Source organism: Hemicordylus capensis, chromosome 2 (genome assembly GCF_027244095.1).
Source record: "Hemicordylus capensis ecotype Gifberg chromosome 2, rHemCap1.1.pri, whole genome shotgun sequence".
Taxonomy (NCBI): domain Eukaryota; kingdom Metazoa; phylum Chordata; class Lepidosauria; order Squamata; family Cordylidae; genus Hemicordylus; species Hemicordylus capensis.
Window position 1 is genome coordinate 133,595,040 of NC_069658.1, and position 17,501 is coordinate 133,612,540.

The 17,501-nt window shown below is 45.2% G+C and overlaps 1 protein-coding gene across 1 annotated transcript in view; it reads right to left on the reverse strand.

The window, feature by feature from the left end:
* PALM2AKAP2 (PALM2 and AKAP2 fusion) overlaps nt 1-17,501 on the reverse strand; it is a 392,130-nt gene that overhangs the window by 307,155 nt on the left and 67,474 nt on the right. The window contains exon 2 of the mRNA XM_053289405.1: nt 13,431-13,511. Coding sequence (XP_053145380.1) covers nt 13,431-13,511 — 81 coding nt within the window. The remainder of the gene's footprint in view (nt 1-13,430; nt 13,512-17,501) is intronic.

Below are 17,501 nucleotides of genomic sequence, written 5' to 3' on the forward strand. Positions count from 1 at the left end.
CCTTTTGAATTTCAGAAGAGGAAATTTCTCTAAAATGAGGAGTTTGGTGAAAAGAAAACTCAAAGGGAAAAGAAAACTCAAAGAGTCACTTCACTCCAGAATGCATGGAGTTTACTTAAAACCACAATATTAGAAGCCCAGCTAGAATGTATACCAAAATGGAGGAAAGGTACCACCAAGACTGGGAGGATGCCAGCATGGCTAACAGGTAATGACAAGAAGACTTCCTTCTGAAATTGGAAATCCTGCCCAAATGAAGAGAACAGAAAGGAGCACAAACTCTGGCAAAAGAAATACAGAGTGACAATAAGGGAGGCAAAAAGAGAGTTTGAGGAACATTTAGCCAAAAGCATCAAGGGGAAAAACAAAAACTTATTTAAATACATCAGAAGCAGGAAACCTGCTAGGAAGGCGGTTGGATCGGCAGGTTTCCTGCTTCTGATGGAAGGCGGTTGGACCATCTATAAGAAGGATCTTAAAGTTGGATTTGAGGATCAAATGTCAAGATTTGAGAAGGAGCTGTGTGAAAATGACGAAAAATTAATTTCTAAGATGTATAAGCTGTTGCTTTTGGAGAAGACAAGAGATGAAGTGGTTAAAACGACTATGATAAAATGGGCTCAAGATGTGGGTCATAATATAGATATGGCAGCTTGGGAAAAATTATGGAAAATGGATTTAAAGTTCACTGCATGTTATACTTTAAAAGAAAATTATTATAAGATGATGTACAGGTGGTATTTGACACCCAAAAAATAGCATTAATGTATAAAAATGTTCCAAACAAATGTTGGAAATGTGGACATTGTGAAGGAACTTTTTTTCATATGTGGTGGTCTTGCGGGAAGGCAAAGGCCTTTTGGGATATGATATATAATGAGTTGAAGAAAAATTTTTAAATGACATTTCCTAAGAGGCCAGAATCCTTCCTTCTGGGAATAACGCAAGGAGAGTTTTCCACAAGAAACTTAACATTTTTTATGTATGCAACCACAGCGGCCAGAATAGTATATGCGCATAAATGGAAGGACAAGGAAATGCCCTCAAAAGAAGATTGGTTGATAAAATTTTTGGAATATGCTGAGATGGCAAAACGTACAGTATTGATAAGGGATGAAAACTTGGAATGTTTTAAAGAAGATTGGAAACCATTCTTACTATACTTAAAGAACTATTTTTCTAATATCGATTTTTCAGCAGGGTTTGAAATTTAGTAACAATAGCAGGTTGGGTAGAGTAAAATCGAGTTTGCAATGTGTAGGATATATGTTTTGAATTACTATAGCAGGCCTGCACAACTCAAATAACCTGGTGGGCCGAAACTGACCGTGACTTGGTTCATGGGGGGCGAGGTCAATTTTTAGGGTGCTGATGATCAAAGTAACACTAAATATCAATCAATTAATTAAATAAAATTAAAGTGAAATTAATTAAAATAAATTTAATCAAAATTTAAATTTGAAGCTCTGTCAGGGCAAGAGTAATTTAAATAAAAATAAAATGAATTGAATTAAAAATTCTAATAAAATAAATTCAATACAATCTGTACAAAATACGTAACAATAATTGTTCTTCCTTTCCACCTCTGTCAAATCATCACACTTAACACAGAGCACTTTTAAGGAAAAAAATTAGTGAAATTTTTCTATTAATTTTTGATAATAGCACTTAGCACTTACATTTTATATACCGCTCTATAGCTGGAAGCTCTCTAAGCGGTTTACAATGATTTAGCATATTGCCCCCAACATTCTGGGTACTCATGTTACCGACCTCGGAAGGATGGAAGGCTGAGTCAACCTTGAGCCCCTGGTCAGGATCGAACTTGTAACCTTTTGGTTACAGGGCGGCAGTTTTACCACTGCGCGACCAGGGGCTCTTGTAAGAAGGTTACACTTTGATCCTTCACCATACAGGCTTTTATGAGGGAAAGAGAGAAATGAGACGAGGAAAGAAAGGGGCAGGCTTGGCTTGAGAAAGAGAAAGGGACAGACTTGGAGAAAGAGAGAGCGAGAGCGAGAGCGAGAGAAGGAGAACACGGGGCAGGCTTGGCTTGAGAAAGAGAATGGGGCAGACTTGGAGGAAGAGAGGAAGAAAGTTTAAAAAGAAACTTGTTGGAAATAGCTACCCCACCGCACATGGTCTGCATTACGGAGAGCTTCTCAGCACCAGGAAATCACTAATCTGCTTCCGAGATAAGAACAGAGGAGGGGACTCAAGAATGCACCTTGGCCCTTTCTGCTTTGTTGGCCAAACACTTACTGCACATGTGGCAAGGGTGGGCTGCTGCAAATGTTCAGAGGCACTTTGCTTCCTCAGAAGCAGGCGAAGAAGGGCTCATCGAAGAAGAGGAGGAATGCAAAGGTGATATGGCAGGAGCTCTGGCCGCGGTGGCCCTGGTCAAACTGCAGCTCTTCAGCGGCTCCTCGAGAGCCACCACACTGCTCCCTCCCCCACTGCCCTGGGCCCCCGGCAGGAAAAAGGCGCAGCCCCCGTCGTGGAGCTTCTCTTTCCCATGCTCCGGAGCTGGCGGCCCACGCAGGTCCTTGGAGCTTGGGAGGTCCTCCTGAGGCGGCGGCAGCAATAGGAAGCCGCCTCTTGCCAAGTAGTGCTGCAGGCGGGCCCCGGTGCCCTCTCAGCTCCCATCCTGCTCGCTGTCCTTCTCCGATGCCTCCGCCTCCTCCTGGCCCAAGGGAAGCAAGGCTGCCCCAGCTAATAAGCGAGGCAAGAGGTGTGTGTGCACACGCCCAGGCAGGGTACACGTGCTGGACTTGCACCCGCCTCACTCTCGCTGGACTGCAGGGAGCCAGAGATTGGAGAGGGGGCGGGAAAGGAGCGAGCAAGGGAAAAGGAAAGGCTCCTCCACCTTGGGGGAAAGCCACACAGGCGCTCCTTGGCCATGTGGCGGCTAGAGTTGGAATTGTAAAAAACACCTCACGGAGGTTTGCAGCAGGGAGAGGCACGGAGAATGGCCCAGTGGGCCAGGAAAAAAGGCCTCACAGGCCATATCTTGTGCAGGCCTGTACTATAGCAATGGTTGACTTGTATAGTTAATGAATCATGCAGATTGGAGAGCGGGAAGTCAATATTTACTTAATTTGATGTAACGGGATTGTTAAGATATTGTAAAAACCAATTTAAAAAATTTAAAAAGCAAAAAAAAGGGGGGGGGGAAGGCGGTTGGACCATTAGACAATGAAAGAGCGAAAGGGATTATTAAGGAGGATATGGAGGTTGCAGAGAAGCTAATTGAGTTCTTTGCATCTGTTTTCACGGCAGAGGATACTGAGCATATACCTGTTCCTGAACCAGGCTTTTCAGGGATGGAGGCTAAAGAACTGAGTCAGATAGAGATGACAAGAGATGACGTTCTAAACTGTCTGGAAAAACTGGAAACTAGCAATTTGCCAGGGCCAGAGGGCATCCATCCAAGAGTCCTTAAAGAACTCAAATGTGAAATTGCTGCCTTCCTTGCAAGAATATATAACTGATCCCTACAATCAGGTTCTTTACAGAAGGATTGGAAAGTAGCCAGTGTAACACAGATTTTCAAAAAGGTATCCAGGAGCGATCCTGGAAATTACAGGCCAGTTAGCTTAACATCTGTTCAGGGCAAATTGATGGAAAGCATTCTCAAGGATAAAATTATAAAGCACACAGAAAAACAGGCCCTACTGGGGGAGAACCAGCATGGCTTTTGCAAAGGTAATTCTTGCCTCACCAACCTTTTGGAGTTCTTTGAGAGTGTCAGTAGATGTGTGGATAAAGGTGACCCAGTTGACATACCTGGACTTCCAAAAAGCTTTCGACAAAGTTCCTCATCAAAGACTCCTGAGGAAACTTTGCAGTCATGGGATAAGGGGACAAGTACACGTGTGGACTGGCAACTGGTTGAAGGACAGGAAACAGAGGGTAGGTATAAATGGAGAGTGAAGGGAAAATGGGGTCCCCCTGGGATCTGTACTGGGACTGGTGCTTTTTAATTTATTCATAAATGATCTAGAGGCTGGGGTAAGCAGCAAGGTGGCCAAATGTGCAGATGACACCAAACTCTTTAGCGTAGTGAAATCCAGAAACAATTGTGAGAAGCTCCAAAAGGACCTCTCTAAACTGGGAGAGGGGGTGACAAAATGTCAAATGTGGTTCAGTGTTGGGAAGTGTAAAATGATGCATATTGGGGCAAAAAAACTTCACATATACGCTGATGGGATCTGAGCTGTCAGTGACTGACCAGGAGAGGGATCTTGGGGTTGTGGTGGACAGCTCGTTGAAAGTGTCGACTCAATGTGCAGCAGCTGTGAAAAAAGGTCAATTCCATGCTGGGGATCATTAGGAAGGGGATTGAAAATAAAATGACTAATATTATAATGCCCTTATACAAAACTATGGTGTGGCCACACGTGGAGTACTGCATACAATTCTGCTCACCAAATCTAAAGAAGGACATTGTTGAACTGGAGAAGATACAGAAGAGGGCAACCAAGATGATCAGGGGCCTAGAGCACCTTTCTTACGAGGCAAAGCTACAACACTTGGGGCTATTTAGTTTAGAAAAAAGACGACTGCTGGGAGACATGATAGAGGTCTATAAAATCATGCATGGTGTGGAGGTGGATAGAGAGAAATTTTTCTCCCTCTCGTATATCACCAGAACCAGGGGTCATCCCATTAAATTGATTGCCAAGAAATTTAGGACCAACAAAGGGAAGTACTTTTTCACACAACGCATAATCAACTTGTGGAATTCTCTGCCACAAGATTTGGTGACAGCTAACAACCTGGATGTATTTAAGAGGGGTTTGGATAACTTAATGGAGGAGAGGACCACCATCATCATGAGTAAGGTGCTAAACATTAGCTTAGAGGAGGAGCTAAAACTATCTGCTGAACCCCATAAGCCATACACTGAGATGCCCTGCATATACAAATCGAAATCAGATCAGAGATTCGAACACAGAACTCTGTATCTGGCCAGCAAAGCTGAACAATGACTTCATATCTCACAGACACTCATCTTCATATCTCACAGGTGAAGAACACTGAGGCTGAGCGCCAAACTACACATCACATTAAACCCATCATTAAAGATCAGTTTAAAAACCCTTACAGAATTATGATAAATCCTTCACAAAAAGCAGCCACAATGTCCTCTGTGTGTGTGTGTATGCATGTATGTATGTATAAACAAACAAATAAATAAATAGGTAGCTAGCAGTCACAGTGCATGGGGAGGTGGATCGGGAATATGGCACACAGGGAGGGTTTTTTTCCTGCATTGGTTTCCCCCTGAAAATTGCCACTGCAATATTTATCTGCCCCAAGAGGCTATTTGCTGCCATTTGGAACAAATAGCTGCTTCTCTGTTTTGATAAACATTCAAAATGATCTATAAAGTTTGAACAAGACCCAGTCAAAGGTCAAGGGGAAGGCAGGCAGGAGCACCAAGATGAAAGCTGTTCAAAAGGCAACTGTAAAGTGTAAGGCTTTTTCATTTCTCTCCTTCAACCAGATCTTAATAACTGCACAGGATGAATCATTGCCTGCCATCTCCCAAGTCCCAGGAGACAGGATCTGAAGAAAGCTTTTGTCCTGAAAACAATAATAACTTTAAGTGGTAGCTTTGGTACTGCCATGATAGCCAGATAAAGAGGCTTTCCTCACATGCATCCAAGTCTGGGCTAAGGCAGCTAAGCACAGACTTGGCTGCTTGTAAGAACTGCCAGGATTGTGCCTGATCCCAGCAGTGATTTGGCAGCAAACCTGCCCGTGGAGCCAGCCTCTTAAACCAGGTTAAGGGAGCACACGCTCCCTTAGCCCTTGTTTTTAAACTGTGTGCTGCGCCAGCTGCTTTTAGCCAAATGATGCAGTGGTGACGGGTACCCACCTGTCACTCAAAGAACCCCCACAATGCACTGTGCACTTGTATGGGATCACAATTATTATTATGGGATTTTCAAGGGCTGGGATGACACGTCCTGCCTCCCGACCCTCCGCACTGCCTAGGACAGTGGAGGATTGTCTGGGTGTGCGATATATGTGCCCAGAAGGTATGTTTCAGCAGCCTTCCTTGCTGCCCGCCCAGTAGCCCTTCTCACTGATCGTGAGAAAGGGTTTAAAGTGTAAAGGTGAGATACATGGCCACAACTTTCTGGTATGTGTCCACTGTATGCCTGAACCTATGAAACTGAATCAGTCCTTTGTTTAATCATTCTGGTCCAGTATTGTCTACTCTGACAGCTCTCCGTGGGCTCAGGCAGAGCTCTGCTCATCACCTGCTGCCTGATCCTTTCTCACTGGGACCTCCCGCACATAAAGCAAGTGCTCTACCCCTGAGCTATGGGCTCACCCCTAAAGAGGCATGTCTCTCCTTCTTCATGCTGTGTGTGTTTGCTGGCAAACATCCAGTAAAATTAAAGCAGTCTTGCCAAATTAGATCTGCAGCCAATCTGACCTAATGACATTCTCTTCCCTATCCACCCCGCTAAATTGTGACAATGTTCGTGATTATAACAAGCCATGTGCACAAATACATCCTTTTGCATGCACACGTAGTCAGCGGGAATCCACTGCTCTGAGACAGTAGACAAAAGAATTTCATAGAAAGCTATGAATACAGCTTGCTTGGCAGGGACCGAGTGCAATAAACGAGGCAGCCAGCTTGCAATTTAAAATGCAAATTGGCAGTGGAGATGTATGTTATCTTTTCGGGCACAGAGCATGAACCATGTATTTGGGCTTGTGGAAAGGAAGATTTTCTCTTGGATCTCATAGCAGCCTGAGTGAAATGGCAAACTCCTGTTGCACCATAGAAATGCAATCATGTTATCTCTAGATAACACAGGAGTCAATATATGTCACCAGAAGGCCCGTGGTGACAGTGATAGAGCATTTGCTTAGGCTACAATCAATTTTCCAGAATTAAATGTATTATGCCTAGTTAAGTAAACAAAGGCAGCCAATAAAATACAGAATGCTATGATCGAGACTGAGAGAAAACATGAAAGCAGCTCTGTGCAGCACTGGCTGAACTCTGGCCTTTCCAAAAGAGCAGCGATTGTATTTAGTTAAATATTCAGATACTATAGGAACATAGGAAACTGTTTCATACCAAGACAGACCATGGGTCCCTCTAGCTCAGTATTGTCTGGACAGCTTCTCCAAGGTTGCAGGCAGGAGTCTCTCTCTGCCCTATCCTGTAGATGCTAGGGAGGGAACTTGGAACCTTTTGCATGCAAGCATACAGAGATGTTCTTCCCAGAGCAGCCCCGTCCCCTAAGGGGATGTACTCACACATGTAGTCTCCCATTCAAATGCAAACCAGGGTGGACCCTGATTAGCAAAGGGACAATTAATGCTTGTGACCACAGCGTGCTATGAAAGCTGGAGTTGTGTAGTGGTGGTGAAGACTGAGTGCAGTATAGAGACACCGCTATAAATCAGGAAGTCCCCAGTTTGAAGAATCTTGCCTCTGCCATGAACTCCCTTAGGCAAGCCATCTTCCCTTAATATGGGGGATAATAATATTGGTCTACCTTATAGGCTCTGTCCATCTGTCTATCATAAAATTTATATACCATCTCAAACAGCCATCTCTAGGCAGTATACAAATAATTTAAAACAAGAATAATATTAAATAATTCAAAACAAGACATAAAAATGATAAAGCAGAACAATTATACATAACCAAATGTCTGAGTGAAAATATGTGTATTGGAGGCCCTCGTAAATGCTGACAGAGAAGTCAAACCCCTGTTACCAGAACAGCTTATTGTGGGGCTGCAGCCAGTACCTCTCTACATGATTTGGAGCTGTGGGCTCACAGCCTTCATCTTGGACACCTGAGCTCATGGGATTGTGAACTCTGAACATGCCCATATAGGGCACACTATGAATTTGGTTGCTTAGCACAAGCAGACATAGGGTGATGCTATCCAAAGTCAAGATAACAAGCGGCTGTAGGGAGGTATCCTCATAGCCTTTATTTCAAAAGGGAAGGAAAACTAGCAAGTAGACCCTGGGTCAAGGAGATCTTCAAAAGGGAAATAATAAACTCCCTTTTTGCAAAAGAGAAGTAGCTTCTCCTCAGGAGCTCAGATAAGCATGGCGCATCCCCACCCCACCTTCAACATGTGAATGATTTGGCAAGGACCAGGAGGTGAAGCTGCTAAGGTCGAAAGGACCATCTTTATCCACCTGGAGACATCCCAGTTGGCAGATAAGCTTTAAATCCACCTTTCAAACTTACACACACACACTTCCTTCCAAATAATTCCACCTTTTGTTTCCCAGGATCATACCCAAGTTGATGAATTCATACAAACATTAATTACTTTGTTCCACACGGGTTTCATCCCCTCCAGCCAGGGCGTGTGACTTGTTCATTGCCCCAGGGCATAAATTTGCCTGTTTGTACCCCAAATCCAAACACATGTTTAGAGTGCTCAGGACTCCCAGAGAACTCCCAGAACCTACCCTGGACCCAAGGAGAAAGGATCCTGCTTCCCCACTTACATGGACCTAGACCACGCTGGTTCTTCAGCCCGCAAGTGGCCATGCTACGCCACTTGACTCTTCTTTTTCCTGACCTCCTGCTCTACCCCTATGAGGAGCTCTGCTGGGGAATTTCTCTACAAGTACAACAAATGCACCAACGGATCAGGACTGGTAATATTAACTTCCTATCCCTTTGACTCCTTGCTCCTTTGTCTTTTCTCCTTTAAGCCTGCATTTTAGTCTTTTCTCCAGTGAACCTAAAGCTAGTTCACTGAGAATTTGGACCTTAAGCTAAAATGCCTCTATGTGAGATTCTTGATATTACTGCTAGTTAGAATCTTATTGCTTTGCCTAATCACCTTTTTTTCTCTTCCCGTATCCCTTTTACCCTTAAATAAAACTGACTGTATTGCACTGCCGCTTCCTCATCATTTTCCAGAACAAAAGTTTTGCTTAAATTGATACTGTGGTGGACCATTCCATATAGTCACGCTGATTCCCCACATTAGCCCAAAAGTCCAACTGGAGTGTTTAGCCAGTACTCTGGAGCAGTTCGATTTCTACCCCACAGCTCAGCAGGGAGTGCACCCTAGGACTCAGGAACAGCCACTGAAAAGGCTCAAATCTGGACAGTCACCAGATGAGCCAAAGGAGGCAGTTGTAAGGGGATCTCACCATGAGATATTTGTACACCGCCCAGAGCCTCTGGATGGGGTGGTTTATAAATGTAATAAATAAATAATAATAATTAATAATAATAAATAAGGTCTTAAAAGTGTAGTGAGGGCTATACCAAAGTAGGTACTCCTTAAGGTACTCTGGACCAAGGGCAGATCCATAACAGAGCAAACTTGCACTCTGCACTGGGCTGTCACCAAGTGGGATGAGGGTGAGGGAGCTGCCTTATTCACCTCCTTGTTCACCTGCTGGCCTCCTTCATCCCCCACCCACCTACTGCTGGATTCTGTGGTCCCTGCTTGCCTCATGGCTGGCTTGCTTCTCTTTGCTGGCCATGGTGTTGTATAATGTCATTACTGCCCCAGCACCTGCTATGACTGGGATGGGCTCACGCCAGGGCGGTGATGTCATTATACTGCATCACAGTCAGCAAAAATCGCTTCTCGGCCTTTTGGCTAAGATCAAGTACACAGTCAACAAAAGGAGGCAAGGTGGCAGCAACAGGCAGCAGTGAGTGGGGGCCTCGGACGGCCAGTGGCAGATGGGGTGGGGGCTGCAGTGGATGAGTGGTCACAGGCTGCCCCCCAAAAGTCACCATGTAACACAGAGTACACACAGCCCTGATTATATTATGATTGTGTATATATATAATGATATAGTTATATATACATCCTACACTCTGGCTGATAGTCTGAATTTTTTTTTACTTCAGGAAGTCCCATTGAAATTAAAAGGACATGTCAGCCATGAGTTTGACAGAAAAAGAAGATTCAGGTTTTTTTAAAAGGAAGCCCGATGCAGACGGTGCAAAGCTTAGAACAAAGGCAGGGGCGTAGCTATAATTGGGCGAACGGGTTCAAAGAACCCGAGCCGTGCCCAATCAAGAGCCGCCATTAGCGGCCCTGACACGCCCCCCGCATCTGACATCAGACGCGGGGGCGGGAGTTTAGCTCCCGAGCGGGGGCCACACAGCCCCTTCGAGAGCTAAACAAAGGCTTGCGCTGCGTTCGCAGCGCCAGCCTAACTAGCTCCTGAAGGGGCCGCCTGCAGGGAAGAGCCGCTCCTGGGCTGCGCTGCGAACGCAGCACCAGCCTTTGTTTAACTGCCGAAGGGGCCGCATGGCCCCTTCAGCAGTTAAGCTGCTTCTCCCAAACGGAGCCTCAAGGCTCCGTTTGGGAGCCAGACCACACACACCCCGCGTCTGACGGCAGACGCGGGGGCGTGGCTATCCCCTGCGTCTGACGTCAGAAGCAGGGGGTGGGGCTATCGGGGCACCCGCCACGGCTGCACACGGGCCGCCGGCAGGCTAGCTACACCCCTGAACAAAGGTCAAACTCCACCTTAGGGGAAACAATCCCATTTGAATTTATAGAGTTGGGAGAATAGGGTCCTGCATTGTGCAGTAGAAATTGACTTTGATATGTAGCTTGAAGACATGGATTCAAACATAGTTTAGTTACTGATATTTGCTAGATAGGGCTTGGTAAATCACTGAGGCTGTTGTCACGTGCACCCTCGCCCAGGCTAGGGAATCCCAATCTGGATTAGGCTGCGTGTGAGAACCGCTGTGATCAGGCCCAATTCTGGCAGGGCAGTGCCACCAAGCTCTGCTTCTAAACCCGACTCTTAGCCAGGGTTATGTGCTCAAGAGAGCCCTTAACCCAGGCTCTGGGATTGTTTGTTCATGAGACTACGTTCAACCCAGTAGACACAGAGACAGGTGCCTAGAGCACCCATATCCTGGGGGAATGCCTGAATGCATTGCACATGTTGCGTGGTACACTGTGTGATATCCAGAGGCCAGGACACAGTGTCCAGGCCTCCAGGCCACATGGTGTGGATTGTCTGGGAGTGTGTTCCATGATCCCAGAAACATGCAATGGTTCATCTTGTGGGAAGGTGAGTTCAACCAGCCTTTCTGCCCACCTGCCGGCCAGCCCGGTAATGTGAACGATCTATCTACAAGCCTCAATTTGTTGTAATATGGACACAGTAGTGACCTAAATCATGGGGGCCACTGTTAAAATAAATGAGACAACATCTTTTCCCCTGCATCATGATAGCAGGCTAGTTTAGATGATACTTCCCCAACCCACATGATTAAAAGGCGGATGCACAAGTGCATGCCCATAATGAAGTCTTCTGTGGACGTCCTGACACCCTCCCAGCCAACATAGCCCTTTACTGCATGGATAGGGGTGCTGCTCATCCAAGTGGCAGCTCTAGCCATCAACCAGATTAGTGTTTGGGTTGTATGTAGAGCTGCCAATTGTACAAACAGCCTGCCACCATGTAATAAAGGGATGCTCAGAGAGGGAACCGGAACCTCTGCAAAAGACATCAGGACAGCTGCACACTTTGGTTGTCCCCCTCTTAATCATGCAAGCTGGGGAAGTATATTTTAAATTGGCCCAGGATGGATTGTGTTTCTAAATATAATAAATGGCTATATTGGTCAGTGACTGGATCTATAAAGACTGAGATTGATTAAATATAGTAAATGCTTGTTAGGACTGCAAATGATTACAGAGAGGTGTTCTCAGCAGCCAACCCTCAGTTGTACGATCTCTTTCCCCTGGAGATTCTTCAAAGTTTGAGTCCAAGCATCCTCTAGAAGGCACATAAGACGGCCAGGGATAAGGTGGGGAAAGTGTGGTGGCTTTAATTATTGTAACAGTGTTTCTTTTGTTAACATGTTGCAATCCTGCCCAAGCCTTTGGGATGGGACAAGCTACAAGTTCATTCAATCAATCAATTAAATATAGTTAGTTAGTTAGTTAGATAGATAGATAGATAGATAGATAGATAGATAGATAGATAGATAGATAGATAGATAGATGTAGTAGCCAACAAAGGAATAATCTCTTCCACCCCCCCCCCCCCCGCTACTCACTACCACTGGGTGTACACTTTTTCTTCCCCTCACTCCCCAGACACACATACTCAGTACTGATGGCATAAAAATAAGCCCAAAGGACCTGATATCTCTGATTGAAAAGAAGACAAATATATACTGGTACTTGTCCTGGTCTTGTGGTAGCAAGCCTGACTTGTCCCTTTAGCTAAGCAGGTTCTGCCCTGGTTGCATATGAAAGGGAGACTAGAAGTGTGAGCACTGTAAGATGTTCCCCTCAGGGGATGGAGCTGCTCTGGGAAGAGCATCTAGGTTCCAAGTTTCTTCCCTGGCATCTCCAAGATAGGAGATGCCAACCTTGGACAAGCTGCTGCCAGTCTGTGTAGACAATACTGAGCGAGATGGACCTATGGTCTGACTCAGTAGAAGGCAGCTTCCTATGTTTCTATGTACCTAGTCTTAAGAGATTCTGAATGCCTATAGCTCTCAGCTATTTTAGCAGACATAAGGACAGATTCTATATCAACTTTACTATTAACACACATATACCCCACACTTCCTTTTTAAAGTTCAGAGCAAGCTATGTGGGGCTCCCAGGAAGTCTCTCATCCAGGCACTGACCAGATTGAGGCCGGCCTGGACTCAAACTCCCCAAATGGGATCATACCATTTGTTTTAAATAGAAAAGTGTCTGGAAGAATAATGTCTGGTACATACTGAGTTGGATACAAGGAATATGTGATGTTAAAAAAAAATCTAGATCAGTGAGATTAAGGTAAACAAGCAAGTAAATGAGTGAATGAATATGTGTGTGTGTGTAAGTAAGTAGCTATTAAACCATTACACACACACACACACACACACACACACACACACACACACACACCATATAAAGTTTTCAACCATCAACAACTTAATTTATATAGGTTGACATCTATTAGACCTGGCTAATGTACTGAAAATATATTTCCATTCAACATGTACTCAGCTTCATACACAGAAAACATAGTGCTTCAATACTACAGTACTCAGAGACAGAGAAACATAAGCAACTGTGTAGCCGGAAAGAAACCATGTAAGCAATGCAGTGAACACACCCAAACCCACATCCCTTGCATTTCACAGGTACTGGCAATGGATACCAAATGTGTGGCAATACTTGATGCATGCATGCTGTATATGTGCCCATTCCAACCTCTGTGCACTCCATCCTTTCCAAGAACAAGGGACTGTAACCGAGAATCTCACACAGAAGAGAGACCCAGGGAAGATGTGATTAGCTGGAGGAGACAGGCTCCGGCAGCACAGGCTGCTTCATGTCGGAGCAGGTTCTTCCCTGCTTCCAAATGTGTGATCTGCATGTCTAATAACAAACAGCTCTGGTCAATCCATTCTCAGTCCTTACCTTGAAATGCTGCAGCTGAAGTATCTGGTCCTCGAGCTGCTGTCTTTTCCCTTCTATTTCCGTCTGCCTTTTCCGTTTTTCCTTGGCAAAGAAAAACAGAGAGAGAGAGAGAGAGAGAAATTGCCTGTCAGAGAGATACAGGCTGGAAGGAGCAAGGGGTTTTAGATTTATTTTTTTTAGAAAGGGACACACAAGGTTTTGTACAGAACCCACCTGATAAATTCATATGAGTGGTTCACCTGCCTCTCTGTCTGAGGGTACACAAACAGCAGCTTAACAAAAATAGCATGTCAGCTAAGGACTAGCTACTTGTTCACCAAGGAGGAGGAGATTTCCCCCCCTCCTCTCTCAGACTCAGCTATGGGAACAGCAACTGAGAGCAGAATCCCTGGGGGAAACCGGCAGGCAGAGAACCTAACAACCGAGTTAAAGGGACAAACCCATATCATGCCTCTTACAAACTGCAAGACGAGGTTTGTGCAAAGCAAAGAAGTGCCCAAGAAGCTGCCAGCAAAGTGTGTGGTTACATAAAAGGTAAAACAGGAGCAACAGCAATATTAGCTTACAGTGCAGCCATATTTGCCACTTGATAAACAATCTACAGAGTTCAGGAGGTGGGGAAAGGACTGTTTTCCCAAAGTCAGGTTTCACCAGTTTTCCTGGAGAGCCCAAACGCCCAGTGTGTTCGTTCTTTATTTTCATGCCTGCTGCCCTTTTTGATCTGAGACTGAGAGGATCCCAATCTTTTGGACACATGAGCCAGTCTTTGGTGCTGGGTTTGGCACTGAGGGACCGCTGCGATTCGCATGGATCCTGGCAGTTCTCATTATGAGAACAGCCTCAATTTTACCTCCCTGTTTCATGATAGCATAAATTATTCACTTAAACATAATAAATGCCTGGTAGGAATGCAAGGGCTCATAGCGAGAGGCTTTCAGTGGCTGACCTTCAGTCGTAGGGTATCTTTCCTTGTAAGGATCCACACACATTTACAAATGTTTTAGCAGTTGGATACCTACTTGATGGTCTAGACAGCATCAGAAAACCCAGAGATGGCAGAAGGGGATCCCTATATTTTGTGCCAAGGGTTCAACCGAGGCAGAGATCTGGGAGGGACTCAGATCGCTCCCATGAGAAAGGGATCAGAACCTCAGATAGCTCCAAGCAGGACTGTAAGAGAGTTGGGTATAGCAACATAAGAGCATGTTGCTCCAGCAGCTGCTTTTATGGCACCTAGGTAGAATGGATCAGCTCCATCCCTTCCCAGGGGAAGACTCTTTTGTTTAAATGAGTCTTGCCTGATTGTATACGTGCTAGCTCCAGCAGTACTGGGGGATCTCTACCTGGTCTGGCATGTCTTTGGCTGACTTTGCTGAGTCAAAAGATGAAGGCAGGGCCATGTCCTTGGGTCATGGTGGTGCTGGTGGTACTGGCTCTTGATCCCCTGGTGGGGGGGAGGGTCCTACTGACATGGAGTCACCCAGAGTCTGGCCATCCTGTCTCATCCCCTGAACGGTCTGCCTTGTCCCTGAATTGGAGGGGAGGGTCCAGATCTGGGGTCTTGACACCCTGGCCCTGAAACATGGCTCCTGTGCTAAAGCAGCAACAGCTATCAAAAGGAAGGAGCTTTTATGCAGAGTCACCATACAAAGGTTTTTTTTTTCCAGAGTAGTGAGAGCCAGGACACAAATCAGTGCCATGCATGTTCACCCCAGGATCTGCAGAAAGAAACCCAGCTACTGGTGTGGTCTTGCACCAGCTAGGAGCTGTTACTAGGGGATTTCAGAATAACTGAGGGCCTAAATTAATGTTACGTTGTAATTCTGTTATTAGAACTCCTGACATCTTTTTTCCAAAAAACAGCCATGGGGGGTGGGGATGGAATTTGGATCAGTGCTACAGTGGGGAAGCTTAACCCTTTACCCATTCTGGGGCTCCAATCCAACTTATGTCCCCAGGTTGCTATTAATTGTGGAAAGTTGCCATTAATTGTGAAACTTAATTCCCTTACCTCCCTTCGTGCTGCTGCACCAACCCAAATCAGCCCCTCAGTGGACTTTTTTGAAAAAAGAAAATATATGGAGGTTTCACTTTTGAAACTCTTGCATCACATCCTGTTTGACCTTCACAGTTACTCATCTGTTTTCTTAACTTGCTTATTTAGTTATGCCCACACTGCTACAAGGTGGTCTCACTAGAAGTAGCTTGGGACATTGTGATGAACTGCTAGGGGGCACGGGGATTCTGGGGGCATAGAAGGGTCGAAGTGCTTTTCAGGTGGGATGACTAACTTTGCCCCTGTATTTTCCTTGAAAGAAAAATAACAGCATTTTCCACAACAATACTCCCATCCTAAACATAAATGAAAGTGAGCCAATAGGGAGTTGCTCCTTATATGTAAATACTTTGTACATATAAACTGATTGATTATGAGAAGAAATAAAAGATCCAGCAATGGCGGTGAGCTACATGCCTGGGAGGGCTGTTTGATCCTTCCCTGGCACAACTTGACAAAAGGCTGTGGAAGTGGCAGGAGAGGCTGCAGGAACCTCTTACCATGTATGCATAAAAGAAGAAGAGACCAAAGTGATATAGACTGCAGCAGCTGTTTTCACATCTAGAGTTTGCACAATCTCTCTGTGCACCTGCCTTTTCTATCCTTAGGAGGGAGCTGCAATATGGAGGCTTGAAGAGCCTTGAGGGTGTCTGAGTCCATTGTTGAGGGCTTTTTCATTCTACTTTAAGCTCCGTTTTAAATTATCATCATTTTCCTGTGGTTTATGGTTTTACAAGGTTGTCAACCACCTCAAGAGCCTTTTCCTGGGAGATGGGATGGAAGTATTTTATAAAGAAATGACCCAACCTCCTCTGCTGCTATGCAGCCCCTGGTATCACATACAAAGCCGCTCTGAGGCTATTACAACATACTGAAGGTTGTTCTCCACGGCCTTGAGAAATGTCTTCATTTCTGCTTTGTATTTATCGCAACCCTCCGGCTTCTTCTCTTGCTTCCTCTTAGGGTCATGAGTTGACATAATTATGCCAACATCAGGATTAGTATTAATATAGAATTCAGATAACTGAAATGATCTGCTTTGCAGGCACCACCTTGCTAAGGTGCTCCTTAGTCACTTCTGTTCTTGAACACTATAATCTAGATCAGGAGTGACAAGTTGGGGGCCTACGGGCTGAATCCAGCCTCCAAGCCAATTTTATTTAGTCCATCCATGGCAGTCCAAATGTTAAACAAGTGATGGCAAAAAGCTTGCTTATAGTTTCAGGCACGAGTCAACTCTAGCTCCAAGACTTGGGCGGCCCTTATGCAAGATCCTTCAATGGGACCCCCTGAGATGGCCCACTCCTCCTTGTCACTGTCCATTGTAATGCCCCCTCTTTCAATGGGCCCCACTTGCACTGCCACCCAAAGAGAGAGGGCAAGGCGAGTGGAGGCTACTCCTCCTTCTCTTCTCTCTCATCACTGACTGCATGTTTGGAGGCAGCAGCAGCAAAGAGCAAAGCAGGGCTGCTGTCAGCCTGGGGGTCGGCAGTCAGCACAGGCAGGTGCCCAACCATGCCAACCAGATGCAAGTCCTAATGAGAGGGAAATGTTTTTAAGTTGGAAGAAACAGACACATGCCACACTTGGACATGGCATTGCTCTATGAGTTTGTATGTAATGCATAAATAATATGTTAAAAGGTTCATATTTGGATGTAATGCTATATCTGAATGCTGTGCATTCGCTCCATGATTGGAAGTCCTTAATGTTAGATAATACTAACATTGTTATGAAGCGTGAACACTTAAGTGAGTTTACTGTTGCTGCTTATAAGGATTAATCTGGAGCATGGAATAGGGGAAAATCCTGCTTTGGGTTATCATCATCATCATCATCTACTGGATGCTTCTCCCAGGTTCACACACACACACACACACACACACACACACACACACACACACACACACACACACGTAAAGTGTGCCGTCGAGTCCATGTCAACTCCTGATGACCACAGAACCCTGTGGTTTTTCTTTGAAAGAATACAGGAGGGTTTTACCATTGCCACCACC